The following is a 15313-nucleotide window of genomic DNA, read 5'->3' as shown; positions in this document are numbered from 1 at the left end:
TAGGATGTTTGCTCTAGAAATGAGCTCAAACCATACAGCTTATCTTGTCTCCAAGTCTTGCTATTCTTCCACCTCCCTTTTGTGACTCAAAAAGTTAAAGTTTCAGTAAAGTTACAGGGAATTTAGGTCTGTTTTTCCTAAAACAGACAGCAAACAGAAAGGCAACTGCAGCTCTCTGCTCTGAAGCGCCACAAACTACAGCCCCGGGGCCGATCCTCAATAGTTGAGAAAAACTTCCCCTCCTGTTGCGAGTGATTAAATTCATGTTTTCCTCCTTGGCTTCAGTTTAACAGAGTTGTGGACAACGCTGAATTTCCTATTAGATTTTATACCTGTGCAAGTCTGCTCACAGGACCCACCAAATCACAATTTCTCACTTAGGAGCATTAGAAGTAGCAGCTTTCAAGCAATTTTAAATTGTAATAAGCAATAGCCATCAAGTGGATAACTGGAGAATCAAGACTGCAAAACAAAACACGATGAAAATGCCAAAACGCTCCATAGTGCACCAGGCAATGCAACTCATGGAGCTCCCATAGAAAAGCACAGATTTCCTTTAATAGATACAGGTAGACGACAGCAATAGATTTTACGTCCTCAGAGTGTTTACCAACATTAATCAGTGACTCTTCCCAACACCCATGAGTGGCAGGCATACCTAAACATTTATTTCTCAGATATATAAAAAAAAGAGAGGCAGGAAGCTGAAGGGATGCATTCATGGTTAAGAATAAATTTCAGAGCTAAGTCTGGAACTCAGGGAACTCCCCAGCCAGCACTCAGTCTTGTAGACGACAGCTCTCTCCCATTAGAATCGCAGGGTAAATACTGTGAATAATTTCTCCACACCCTGTTTTTAGCCTGATGCAACAGATATTAAAACAGGATACCTGTCAATTATAATGGATCCAGAGGAAATGCCTCTTGACGAGCAGTGTGACCGTCTTCCCTACGACAGCAGTAAATGGGAGTTCCCAAGAGACAGACTGCGGCTGGGTGAGTCGTTTAGGTATTATTACTGTAACGAATGATCATTTCTAATGCTCCTCAGTTTCAGTGGATCTGTTGTATAACCCAAGAAGCAGCCTATCATTCAGTGCCAGAACTGGCAGTGAGTCACGGAATTCAGGATCATCCTTAATGGGGGGTGAAACAAGGGGTTTGGTAAGAAAAGCAAAGGTGTTGTGTCTCTCAAAGTAGCTACCACCTCTTTTTCTTTCCTGCAGAAGTGAAGCCAAACTCTTGACAGGGAAGAAAGGTACCTCCAGGTACAGTCCCTGCCAAAAGGGTGGTTTCACACCCACAGAGGAACAGGGAAAGAGAAGTCAATCTGAAAGGTGACAGTCTCTCAGTGAATTTCATTTTGAAGAAATCTGTCAATTCATCAAATAATCAATTCCTTATCAGTCATTTGAACTTGGCTTTGAACTGTAAAGAGCTACTATGAAAAAATGAAGAGCACGCTGGGTAATACAGGCAGAAAAATTCAAATGAAAGGGAAAATAAAGAAATATTATAACCTTAAATTCCATTTAGAATAGCTTTTATGTCAAATAAACGTCAATAACTGAAGGGTTAAAGGGTTCTGACTGCCTGAGTGCCATAGCTGGCTATCTCCATGACTGCGATTCATAGAGATCAGGCTTCCACAATTCTACGTTTAACCCAAAATTTCCTGGGCTTCAGGACAACTGTGTGTAATGTTTTTACCCTTAAGCTGAATCCAGATTTATTTATTCCACTCTGTCCTATCACATACTGTATTGCATTAAAGTCATATGGATATAAATCATACCCCTTATATCCATATACTGCAAATATGCGATACAGGCTTCTGTTGACTGTCGGTCTACGTCTACGTTGTGCCTGGGCACTGGAGCCTTGTATTTCTTGCACAGCTGAGAATGCACGTTTCCCTCTTATCTGATGCAGACTGTCGTAAGTCCCTTTGGCTCATTCTTGACTCTTGCTTCTCTAGGTAAAACACTGGGTCATGGTGCTTTTGGGAAGGTGGTGGAGGCGTCTGCTTTTGGCATTGATAAATCTTCAACCTGCAAAACAGTTGCCGTAAAAATGCTTAAAGGTACATATCCCTCCGAGATTCTCACAAGACTCCTCAGGGAACCTGTGGGCAATGAGGTTTCCAGTTCTCAGCTCCAAACCAGTCCCACGTTCATTGTGTTCAGAAGGGAGTGGGTTTGTCATATGGGACCAATTAGTCGTTATACTGTAGAAGTTAACGTGTAGGAAATGACAAGCGGGCTCTGTGCTGTGCTGCTGATTAAGTCTTGTATTCCTAGAGGAGGAAAACAGCAGCTTCCAGGTCTGTGGGGTTAGGAGGGAAACAGATTACAGAATGTAATTACATTAGATAGTCTGAAATTGGATCTCAGCCTTCGATCACGGCCCTTCCAGATGTAGAACAGTTCAAGGGGTTGAAAAAAAAGCCATGCCAAGGGAGCGAATTAGAGACAACTTGCTTGCAATTATTGAAATTAAGGAAAGCTTTTACCATTCAGTGGTGGGTAAGGGGGGGAACTTGGAGACTATTCTTTCATATTGTATTTACTTACAAAGCCTCTGCAGACAGCTTATGAATAAATGCATCAGCCAGTACATTCACTACTTGAGATGGAGGTTTTTAACCGTTCACTTAGGATTTTTTGAAAGGTAAATCGATGCTCACTGGATGGCTTTTCATAGCCCATATTGCTCTGCATTGCTGCTGCATGACACTATTAACCCCTGCGATGCCATGATTCAGGAAGTTCTCTTCTATCATGGTATTTGGCTTCTGTTGCTAGTTGCCTCTCCTGATGCTCTGCTACTTCCCATCTCTCTGAAATTTCAAAAACATCAGTTTGTCATCTGTCTGGACCTCCTCCAAATCTGGTCTCCCTACTCTGCATTAGTCAGTAGATCTTCAGATCATCTTCTCTCCTGCTGCTGTTTCTTCTGTTCCATGCCCATCTTCAGATCTCAGAAATATCCTAGAAGCCCCTGATCCAGACATATTCCATTCTCCATCCAAAACTCACTGCCCTGGATAGCTCTGGGTTTTCATCCACCTCCACACTGTGCTTCCCAGCTGATCCTCATGTCAACTCTACCCTGCCTGCACATATTCAACGAACTATTTGACAGTTCCTCCACCATTTTACCCCTTCCTCCCTCAGTGGAGGCAGCAGCCTCTGGGTCTAACCTGTCCCTCCCCAACTAACGTGTCCATAATTCATCACTTTCCTGAATAAAGCAGATTCTCCAGTGTGAGGCAATCCATTCAGAAAAAAAAAAAAAAAAAAAGGCTCTAGAAATGTCTGAAATACTGTCATTGTAGCATTATCTGATGTTTTCATGAAGTAGGCTGGTATCAGTTCTAGGTTGAATGTAATGTGCAAGATTATCTGCAACACTTGGGAACCTGTTCCGTTTAGATTTTGCCAGGCGTGTGTCCCAGCTCATGCCAGGGTAAATCAGGAGTAATACCACCCATGTACACACCCACCTACAAACACTGTTGACTGAAGAGATCTTGGGCTTGGAATAGTTCCTTCTTTATGACACAATTTGGTGAAAGATTTGTTTCTGGAGAATTCTACAAACAGATAAAGAGGTTACATTTGTCACACCAAATGATCTATTATGGAACTGTTTCTTCATATTTAAATCTTACATGATGCAAAGGCAAAAACAGAGGAAGCAGGATGCAGCCCCTTTTGTTAAAACACATCATGGAAGTTTTGGAAAGAAGGTAGAGGAAACAAGCCAGGATCTGAACAATGTTCTGGTCTGAAAGTGCCTTCCTTAGCTTTGGCAGCAAAAGAGAAGGAAAGTACAGTAGAACTGGCTAGCCAACGTCTCATCAAGTGTCGAGTTCATGGTTCACACACAAATATGGCCCCCTCTGCTTTGCTGGAAAACATATTTCTTGGGTCCCTGAGACCTCACAGGGCTGAGATTTAGTTATGCTGTACATCCTCCAGTACATTCTGGGACCCAACTCACAGACATGTTGGATTCCTCCATCACCTGCAGTGGAGAGTTGCTCAGTACTGTGGGAAAATATGTTCTGAGGTATTGTAAAGAATTACTACTGAACTGCACATCACCATTAGAGATGGAGGAGCACGTTCTTCTGCGTGCTATTGTTGCTTGTAGTTGTTTGCTCTTCCTTTGCTAAGCTTGCAAAATCCAGTCCTTGCGAAGGCTCTCTGGTACGTGCTCTGGGGGGAGGGTTCTCCTGCAGGACAGTAACCCTCCATAACCCATGCTAGAGAAAGGAAGAGTCACCCAAAAGATAAAGTGTTATTCCACTTCATAAAGGTCAATAGACAATGAAACGGATGAATTATTATCTGTTTAAGAGTCTGAAAAGCAAAGATACTGCAAGTAACCTGGGTGGGCTTTGTTTCCAAGTATAAACAGGATCTTGCTGTGTCCTGTTAAAAATATCCTGTTGTGTAAAGATGATTTTTTCCTGTTTATCTTAAGCAGAATGTGCAACTACTAACGAATGCAAGGCTTTAATGTCTGAACTGAAGATCCTCATCCATATAGGACATCATCTGAATGTAGTCAACCTGCTGGGAGCCTGCACTAAAGCTGGAGGTGAGAAGTCCTTGGTATATCAGGATCAAAGAAGAAACTCTTTTCAAACACAATGGTGTCTGGGTGTATCTGTGGTGGATCCCAAGTCTCACACCCACGCAGTTAATGAAGGCACAAACATTTCTACCTCTCTGCTCATACGAGCTTCTGCTCCTGCAGAATACAGCCACATCTCATCAATGGTTTCTGAACATCTTCTCCCAGACAGTGGTGTCACTTCTCTATTTTATTTTTCTCTGTCCTCCGTAAGCTTGTTTCCAAAAGGGATTATGGACTGAAGGGAGGCAGGACCCTTAATTGCAATAAGGCGCCCAATTCCTCCACATAGGCACTACTGATCACTTCAAAGGTTCTTCTCCCTCTTCTTCCCTGCCTTATCAGGAGGATGCACCAGGCTGAGCACTCCTTGGGGCCTCCTCCTTTCCCAAGCACTTCACTCTTGCCAGGCAAATGCCGGCATTTTTTGCCTAGTATTCAGGAAGCCCGAGGCAGTCCAAAGCTGAATGGAGCAGCAGCATGGACTTCCAGGGGGCTGAGCTGACATAACTGACTGTACATCACACAAAGAATCTGTTGCAAAGTGCAGATTTAAACAAAGGACTCCATAAATCTTAGGCCTTTGTCACTAAAACATCCCTTCCCATACTGTCATACAAAGCATCCTTGTCTGTTACTATACAGTGCTTTAACTTCAGGGTAACAACTCTCAGAGATGCCTCTTTACTGCTTACAATGAACCTTCAAAACAATACCCAAAGGACAGATTTAGGAGAGCTGAGGACAAAGAAACCAGAGTAAAATAAATGAAGGGGAAAGTGTGAGAGAGATGGCGTACACATCTGTTGTCATCTGAGACTCTGAAGCTATCATCTTCCTCAAGAACATGTAGTTGTCCAGTCACGGGGGAAAAAAAGAAAACTTCAGTGAGGTAGATTTGGTAGGATGCCAGGAAAGAAATCTTCCCTCCAGCAAGATACTCCCAGTTCCTCAAGGAGCAGTCAGCAGCCAGCAACCCCAGATACTGCTGTAATCTGGGAGCCATGGACAAGGAACTTGCAGGAATTGTTGCAGGACTGCAGACCCCAAAAGCTTGGATGGGAGGATGGCCAGCTTTAGCTGGAGGCTTTTAAGATTCAGATGTAAGCAAGTAGTCTTTGCTTGGGACTGTGAGTAGAGGGGAAGTAACAGTATGAATGCTGGTGACTCTCCTGTCAAGTCAATGAGGTGGATTAACACAAACAGGTGCCTAAAACATGGCACCATTACTAAGAGGTCAGCAGTTTTTAATCAAAGCCCTAATTCAGCCACAGAGTTCTAGTTGCATAGTAAGACACATCACAGTAACTGATGAAATCTTGTGATTGTCCAATTTCTGAGCAACTTTTTCTCCTAGGAGTCCCGCAGTTTCCCATTCTCCAGCCTGCTCCATCCCGACTGCCCTCCTGAGTGAAGAGGTAACCCTCGCTCTTCCCTGCTGGCTGCCTAGGAAGCCACCGATTCCTCCGGGGAGCAGGGGACGGAGCAGGGCAGTGCAGCACGGCCTTGCAGGGCACCAAGAGCCTCCCGGCAGGCGCTGGTTCGTTTACCTTTGAGCAATGCAACGGCAGGCTAAAGACAAAAAAGCCTTGAGCTCTCAAGACAGACACTGGGATAAGAGTTACTATTAAATTGCCACTGCAGAATACGGGACTTTCTCTTTCCTTGTTAGGTTTTATGCGACCATATAAGAGTATTCCTGATGAAGACTGATATTAAGTATGCACATATATTATTTTAACAATATAAAAAATAACAAACTTTAACACCTTGTCTAAGTGTCTGATGTTAAGTAGTTAGAACTAACGCATAGTATATGCTTTACCATGAGGAAATAAAATATGGAGAGACCTTGTCTAGGAAGCATTTCAAAAACATGAATAAATCACTAACCGGAGCTTTAAAGCTGTAGTGGAATCTGCATTTCCTCAGGGCATCCATGAGGCACATTTGATTTTAGATTCTTCGGAACCACGTACCCCAGAGATCTCTGTGCACTGCGGGATCCCAGCACTGCTGCCTTTAAGCCCAAGCGAGCAGGGTGTGTGGTCAGCAGTGGAACCCCTGACTGGTTTTGGGCCAGTTGTGTTTTTGCAATTACTGGTGCAGGGGACTCAGGTGCTGAACATGTCACAGCTGTAGTCACTAGGAACTGAAGTCCTGAAGAGCCCAAAGGTGTGTATTCAGTCTAGAAGTGCTATAGGACTGGTACAAATAAAGAGCCTGGCAGAAATATGCATTGTTGTTATCGTCAAGCTATTGGTTATTATTGCTGGAATTCACCATCTCCTTTTTAATGGGATGACCTGCTTCCAAACGGTACTTGTCACCCAGTCTCAGACAGGATGCAGCAACCAGAATCTCTAACGTTCGCTCTTCCCTCCTCAACCCCTCTGCTCTCCCTTACAGCCCTGCTCTCGGTCAATACTCGACGCCGCAGACCGGACCAAGGCGCAGACTGCAGTACAAGCCGTGTATGCGTTTCAGATACAGGCAGAGAGAAGTGCTGCGTAGAGCTGCCTCCTTCCCCATGGCCAAGTGCAGCTCTCGGCGCTTTTCCTTTGAAGTTCAAACTCCTAAGTCTGAGCCATGGACCTTCTAGACAGAAAAAGTTTTCTGGCCATGAAATACGGTTTCTTAGGATTCATAATAATAGATGCTTATATGCATTCTAGTCCCACAATTTCACCTTGCCTTACATTTGATGATTACAAAAAACAGTGATTATGCTAAAGGCAAAGAATGTAGCTTTTCCCTTTCCTAATAGCTCACACTGAAACATAAAAGCATTTTCAAGCAGATCTTAAAAATATGCATAATTGTATAAAAGCAGCAATTGCACTGAACTCTACAGCAGTTTGCACAGAAATAAGAAAGGAAGAAATTGATAGGACTTTCCAGGCTTTCCAAAACTTCAGACTAAATATTTTTGTAACTTTTGGGTTAGTTCTGTCTATGATCCCTCATACTTTTATTGCCTCCAGTGGCACCGGCTCCACCCAAAACAAACAACTGTGAAGGCAGCAGAGAAAAATGAAGACTGCTCCATGCTATGGATCTATCTATAGAGTAAAGCAACTCTAATAGCATATGAGATTGTGTATTCTTATTTATCATTCTGAATTTTCCTTGGTTTATAAATAAGGAATAAATACCACTGTTACCATCTACTGGGGAAAACTAGGAATCAGTGCAGTATTCCCTTCTCTCCGTATCCACTACCAATTGTGTGCTTCTGGAGTGCCACTTCTCTGTTTCCTAATTTCCTTATCTGTGTAATAGGAATGACAGTATTTACTTCTTTTGAAGAGGATTTGTGAGGATAAGTTAGCATTAAGTGCTTTGCAGTGCTTCAAAACTCATTTGACTTTCACTGTCTTTTTAGGTCCTTTAATGGTCATAGTAGAATATTGCAAATACGGAAATCTGTCCAACTATCTAAGAGGAAAACGAGGAGATTTCATTGCGTACAAGGTAAAAAAAATGACGGGCTTCTCATAGTCACAAGGCAGAGAATTAACAACCCCTGACCACAAGATCGATTTTTTTTCTGCATTGGCACTGAGACAGTTTGGTATTTATAGAGGCACGTTATTTTCTCACCACATTTCAATTTGTATGAACAAGAAAAGGAATCTTTTTTCCCTGTAGGATCTCACTCCCATCCTCTTCTTTTCTAGCACCTACTAAAGAATTAGTTGCAAATACCCAAGTCCCTCAGTTTCCTGTTCTCCGGCCTGCACCATCCCGACTGCCCAGTGCATTTGAGAGAGAGAGGGGATTACTTGCGAGATCCTACCCAGCACAAGGGGGGTGACAAAGTAGTAGTGAAAAACTGGTATTAACTGAACTAGGAGAAGGTGAACCCTCCCAAAATACAAGCCCAGTTTGGGGATTTTTGTTTCTAGACCCACCCTCCCAGCAACCAAAAGCAGCTCACTCCTCCATCATCTGCTCATTCCCATCTTCTGTGCCCTCCCTTCCCCTGTGCCAACCTAAAAGTCTGTGCTAGATGCAGCGAACTGGATCACCAACACGGTCTGCATTACAATTAACCAAATGCTTTTGGTTTCCAAATGGTTATCTGCATCCACACAAACATTTGTGCTAGCACAAATGGGGGCAGGATATGGGGGAAGACACAGGAGGCCAGAAATCAGCGCTGGGGAGAGGACGGGGCTCCCTCCTCACTGTGAAAATACAGCATCGAAAGGGCTCTCTGATCTAAGCCCTGCCAGAAACTGGAGCCTCCCCAAGATTATTTTCCTGGATGATTCCATTATTATTATTATTATTATAGCTATTGTGTACAGGCACAAAAGTACATAAGGTACTTTGTGTACGAGAAGGAGATTTTCCTGGTACAGTCACTCAAAATTTCTTTTCTCACCATTGTTTTCATGAATTGCAGGGACTGGTTATGTCTCGCTCCCCAGGACAGGGTGAGACAGATGCATTTCACTGCACCTCATGCACATACCTTGAACTGTGATTTTTAACACGGTTACCTAAGACAGCAAGAGGTACAGAATTAAAATATATCTTTGCTCATCTATCAGTCTCACCCGGCCAGCTCCCAGCTAACCTTTATGGTGGAATCCTGCTATCAGTAAATGGGAGGTTCTGTATTAATAGATAGGAAACCAGGCTTCATTAGTTCTGCAATTCACGGAACATCATGTTCAAACATGTTTTGAGCTCGTCTTCAGAGGACACTTTCTCCGTATGCCATTCTGTTACATATTTTGAATCCCCAGGCATTGCATCATCCAAAGCTAAAAATCAGTTTTATACCATTTCTAGTCCCAGGAAAACTCTGACCAAGCAGAGAAAAGTCTGGATGAGTCCAACAGTGATTTGACCGAACTGATCAAGAGGCGCCTTGAGAGTGTGGCCAGCACAGGAAGCTCTGCCAGCTCAGGATTTATTGAAGATAAGAGTTACAGCGATTCAGAAGATGATGAAGAAGGTAAAAGAAACCTACCTAATCCCAGATTTTTTATTGTAAAGATTTCTGTTACTTGGCTAGTGCCACACACAGTCACACACTTTACTAGCCCTTATACAGCTTGACTTGTTCCTGAAATCACAAATTCTTTCTCTTGCCTGTGCCTCATTCCAACTTGCTCACAAAAAGAGATGTGCAATACCATATGCGTATAAAGCTGCTCCTGTTGTGTAAGAGGGGTAATAGCAATATTCTAGCAGAAGATTTGTGGGGCCAGTCTGTCCCCAGTCTTGTCACTCGCTCACTATAAAACACTTCCCTCGCTTTTATCCCCAGATGTTGGTTTTTTCCCAATAGCTAAATGGCATGATTAATGTTGGATGGAACCTTTTTAATCATCTGATCTTCTGCCTCTAGGTCAGTGGTTCCTAAACCAGAGTTGTAATCCTAGTAGAGAGCTCATGTAACAATACTCAGATGTAGGGCTGGGACCATCCGCATGCAAGTGGCACCAGTCCCAAAAAGGTTTGGAGCAGTTGCTCTAGTGTTTCACTGTGTCTGTGATCTCTCCTAGATGCTGAGGATCTGTACAAGCGGCCCCTGACTTTGGAGGACCTGATTTGCTACAGCTTCCAAGTGGCAAAAGGCATGGAGTTTCTCGCCTCCCGAAAAGTGAGCTCATTAAAACGTCAGGGCTGAACTTCTTTCACAGAATCATGAGTATCTGATACGAAGAAATTCAAATATACTTTTGAGCCTGAGTAATCTGCTTTTTGCTCTTATATTAAAGTGTGGGAGATAACATTAGCTCTGGTGGTTAAGCAATAAGTAGCACTGAAGGAGCTGTGCGGGAATATCCATCGTGTTCTTGGCGACAAGGACTGGCACCTGTAACGTGAGAGTTTAGATAGAAGGAGTGAATGCAGACCGTAAGACAATTCACGGAACTGTCTCATAAGTAAATGCAGAAAAGTCTTCTTATAGAGAGGGGTCTATCTAGTACGGTCAACAAAAGTACTATTGAAAAATGAAGAGGGAGTATCCAGCTATTTATTTAGCTTGTCGGCAATGTTGGAGACTATCAGCAAAGTTAGCGCCTCTTTTGGATACAAAAAAAAAGTATGTTTGTAGCCCGTGGCATGCTTGCATGTAATACGCATAGAAAAGCATGCGCAAAGCGGAGAGCTTGCACTTTCCACACAGTAGCAGGGTAGCACACACAGAAATCGCAACCGCAGTTACCCCCGTCTCACACACGCTCATGGAACTGCATTTGCAAATGTAGCTGCAGCTCTTTGAACTCTCCCAAATTTCTCGCAGAACAATCAACTGGAAAATGGCATTCCCTCCGCCTCATCATAACTGTGAAAGTTATTTCGCATGGAAAAATTAGAAAACTAATTGTAATACTCAGCTTGCTCCCTGAGTTATTTTCTCTTTTGCGTATGACACTATATTTGCAGCAGGTTCCCACACATATTTTCCTTCTCTAACCTGCTTGCAGCAAGAGTTCATTTATCTTTCCATTTCCAAAGGAGGTCTCATGCTTTCAACTCTGGCAGTGGCTCCTTGTCCAGACAGGAGCCACTCTCTGATCCTTCCTTGTCCTCATTCCTTCACAGTGCATTCATCGGGACTTGGCAGCAAGGAACATCCTTCTTTCAGAGAACAACGTGGTGAAGATCTGTGACTTTGGACTAGCCAGGGATATTTACAAAGACCCTGACTACGTACGGAAAGGAGACGTAAGTGGAAGAAACTTGAAATGCTAATGTCAAGTTTTTATTCCCTTCGGGCTCGAGCAGATTAGTAACAACAGTTCTGGCAACATGTTGTATCTTTTGCATTCTTAGGCAAGACTTCCACTCAAATGGATGGCTCCAGAAGCTATTTTCGACAAAATTTACACGACGCAGAGTGATGTATGGTCTTTTGGAGTACTGCTATGGGAAATATTTTCTCTAGGTAAGAATGGTTTAAAACCCTTTTTTCCCCTAATTTAAGGCTCTATTGCTAAGAACAGCTTTTAACAAAAGGTGATAACGTGGTGCTGTGTTTCTGTTTGAGTTAGTGCAAGTGCACAGTGCAGATCAGGTGCAAAATAAAGTCACTGGACTGAAGTCAAGGAGAACTCCACCTGGCAAAGTACATGAAAACAGTGAATATTGGGCAGGGCGGGACAAAACAAAATCCAAAACCCTGGACCTAACATTTGTAATAACTGAAACCAAGAGAGCACAGAGATAACGCAAGCTTCTGCTGCTCAGGAGTGAAATATTTCTTTGAGAGCAATGAAGAAGTTTCCCTGTCAAACCATATTTTCCCCTAAGCAGTCTGCTCCAGGAAACCACACAGCTCAAAGGTTGCAGAGGATTACACTGCTGTTGACATAGTGGTCGGATGCTGCTAGTGGCAGCCCGTGGAACACAAGGGAGTTTGCCCACATGACATTTTATCCCAGCTTGCTTCTCTTCCCCACAAAATCTAAGTAAGATTTTTCTAAGTCAGAAAAATGTATTGGCAGCAGCTGCCATCACGTTGATAGGAGAAGCAGCGCTAGACTCTGTGTAAGTTGTTCTGGCAGCGAGCAGGTCGAGTGCATAACTCTTCTGGTCATATCATTTGCAAGCCACAACATTTTTGAAAGCATAGTAATGGCATTCTTTATGTACTATAGATTTCATCTTACGCTGCTGCTGGAAATCTCAGCCTCACTGAGATCTGGTTCCTGCCCAGCAGATAAAACCTTGAAATTTAGACACGCAGTTCTTACAGACAGTTGGACTTTGCCGCTCTCAAATTCTCCTTGCCGAGTGGCAAGTTTTGTTTTCCTGAGGGAATTTAGGAATGTCAGCTCTGGCTTTTTAATCAGCATTCGCAGACAAAAGAAAACAAGAAGCATTGTCAACTTAAGCTGCTGAATTTTAAAGCAAACGCTGTAATCTCCTACTATCTTTGGTTCATGGATCAGTTGAAATTAATGATTGGGCTCAAGATGCCAAGTCCCGATCTGGATGCAAAGTCTGGAGCTGTTTCTATCCTAATCTTTATTTAGGGCTGGCTGCAAAGATCACAACCTGGTTTCAGTCCAAGTCTTTGATTGGGATTTTTCTCTAGTTTGTATCAGCATGCAAAACAGAAAGTTCATACTCAAATGGTTAAAACAAGTGGCAGTTATTGCTTTCTCCGAAGTTCAGTCCTATTTATTTAGAATTTTTTTACCTTGGTGTAACAGCATCGCCGGCTGCATGTGTTTTGAAATCCCACAGAAAGACAAAGCTCCAGAAGCACGGGCAATGCCCCAGTTCTAACAGAGTATTCGAGAAGATGCATTAGCATCAGCATGCAGAGACACGCTCAGAGGGGACAGTCTCTCCACTGGGCATCTCCAAGGAACCAAATGAACTGAATACTGATGAATGGCGAGGACCACTGCAGAAGGCAGTGTTGATCCCATTCCCAGAGGTTCTGACAGAGTTTAACAGATGTGAACTTCAGGTCATTTGGCCTTTAATGATGGTGACTAATAAAAATTAAAACATAGTCACTGAAATTCATCCGTATTTTAGCTATTTTTAAAAATAATTTATCTGGTTGCTTTTAATTTTAGATAGCCTCTTTTCTTAATGAAGGTGCTTACTTGGAACAATAGACTGTCCTCTTCTGAATTCAGAGGAATCTACTAAATCACTCCAAGGGCTGCCATCCGTAGAGCAGCCTCTGCCCTCCTTATGACGTAGATCACAAACTACTTTCTTCAATCCGTGGCACAGATTCAAAAGCAGTCATTTTCTCTAAGAGGGTTTTTCATACAGATCATCCAGGCATGGCTGTGGTTTGGCACTACTCACATCTGCAGCTCACACGATAAATATTTAATTAAGGATTTGTGTCACTGATTGAACTCTGTTATATAAAAGTTTTACAGATCATTGAGAGCCAGGGGATGGAAGTTATTTGTCGTTGCTACAGGGTATGTTTTGCCTCCCGTTTACAACTGCTGCTTTTTACTGGGTCCCACAGATTTAGCACCCTCTAAAAAAAGGAAAAAATACTGATTAGTAAAACGCACAATTTAGTTTGGACATGGGTCTTTCCAGGGTCAGAAGTTGAATGAAGCACGACAGGCTTCCTCCAGAAAGGCTGGCAGGCTGGATCCATTTTGGTGATACACAGGGAAATCAAGACTTGAGAGACTGTTAATTTTCATTTGGGGCTGAGATTGCATGGAGCTTTGCATTATTTAAATGGGGTCAGCTCACCTCATGTCAGGTAATGCCAGCAATGTTTAATACATCTTGAAATCACTTCCATGGCGCATTACAGAATGTTGGTGTCTCCTGGAATTTAAATGTGCGCTGTTCAAAAAGCAATCAAAGATAATTATGTAAACAAGCAGTGCCTAGTAGTATAACATCAGCATCTTATTATCCTACTAAAATAACACCAAGATCAAAAGAGGGCTTCTATATCCAGTACATGCCACATCTTTGAGCATTTTGGAAGAGATTTCCCCTAAGGAAAACGTCCTGTGTAGACCTTACACCATATGTTTCAGGCTACATTTCTCCCAAGCTGTCTCAGCTTCCCAAATCCAAGTGATTAGGCTTATCACATAGTCCAGATGAAGTACAATGGTGAGTGGAGGTGGAAAAGGGAGAGTTCCTTGCTTTTATGATCTGAGCTGCCTCCAGCTGGTAGGAGGCCAGCACCAGTCAAAATATAAGCTACCAAAAGATCTTGCAATCAAAAATTATTCTTCTTTGCCTTCCCTGTACTTGCTTCACCAACATATTGAATTTGATATGATCAATGATGTAATCAAAGAAAGATAACTCAGATCGTGAGACCAAGTGGAATTTTCCATCCCTCCTCACCCAATTCTTCCATGTTGCCCTCAAGGTCTCAGTTCCAATCAATGTATTTGCAAGAGTAATTCTTATCTGCTGTGCTCATGAGCCAGATCCCACCAGTGATACTCAGCAAACTGAGGGGTTTCTTTTGCACATCAGCATGGTCATGGTCAGCGTAAAACAGCCATTCATCAATGGCACGACTCCATTCAGCTCCTCCTAATGGAAATTGGTTGGCCATGGTGGCACAACAATTGCATAATGCTGTCAGAAGTGAATGAAAATGGCCGTGCAGCCCATCTCTTCTCTAATGAGGGGTATTGTTTTCAGTGTTGCACCACAGTATATTGACAATCTAGGGCCAAGTAGGTCAGGTGAGGCTTATTCTCACTTCTCTTGAGAGGCTGCATTGTTAAACAGATACGGGATCAACTAGGCAGATGGCTTCGTGAAGCCTCAGTACTTTGTAAAGGTTTGTAAAGATAAACCTGCAGTGAGAGTTCAGGAGCTTGGACAACAGTCAGTGCCCCCAGAGCCTGTTCCTATCCTTAGCCTTTTGGCACAGTGTAACTGGGAAAGTGACACTATAGTTTCTATCCATCTCTTTATTCAGAGAGACCTTGAGAGTTGATAGAAGCCTGGTTTGAGATCTTTGACGAACGAGTGATGCCATGGGAACTGAACATTACATTAGCAGGTTATTACAATCATAACGACAAGCCAAGACAAAACTTGGAAGGAAAATATAAAGCAGAAATAAAGCTCCTGACTACTTCCAACCTTCCTAACTCCAGGAAACACTCTTAATTCTGTGATCTGATACTGGCACGTCAAGGCAATTCAGATCTGCTGTGGCTAAGTGCCCCTC

The 15313-nt window shown here is 43.0% G+C and overlaps 1 protein-coding gene and 1 long non-coding RNA gene across 3 annotated transcripts in view; one reads left to right on the top strand and one right to left on the bottom strand.

Moving 5' to 3' along the window:
- Positions 1–15313, bottom strand: part of LOC128914504 (uncharacterized) — a 213079-nt gene that overhangs the window by 78330 nt on the left and 119436 nt on the right. The window lies entirely within an intron of this gene.
- The window catches only part of LOC128914501 (vascular endothelial growth factor receptor kdr-like), a 140440-nt gene that overhangs the window by 102247 nt on the left and 22880 nt on the right, over positions 1–15313 (top strand). Inside the window, exons 17-24 of one of the 2 annotated variants that reach the window (XM_054213539.1) lie at positions 861–996; positions 1979–2083; positions 4495–4608; positions 8030–8118; positions 9448–9613; positions 10167–10264; positions 11215–11337; positions 11446–11557. In XM_054213539.1, the coding sequence (XP_054069514.1) occupies positions 861–996; positions 1979–2083; positions 4495–4608; positions 8030–8118; positions 9448–9613; positions 10167–10264; positions 11215–11337; positions 11446–11557 (943 nt within the window). Of the gene's footprint in view, positions 1–860; positions 997–1978; positions 2084–4491; positions 4609–8029; positions 8119–9447; positions 9614–10166; positions 10265–11214; positions 11338–11445; positions 11558–15313 lie in introns of both variants that reach the window. The other variant, XM_054213538.1, reaches the window with a different exon arrangement.

The sequence above is a fragment of the Rissa tridactyla genome, chromosome 9, assembly GCF_028500815.1.
Source record: "Rissa tridactyla isolate bRisTri1 chromosome 9, bRisTri1.patW.cur.20221130, whole genome shotgun sequence".
NCBI lineage: Eukaryota > Metazoa > Chordata > Aves > Charadriiformes > Laridae > Rissa > Rissa tridactyla.
This window is presented reverse-complemented; position numbering and strand designations above follow the sequence as displayed.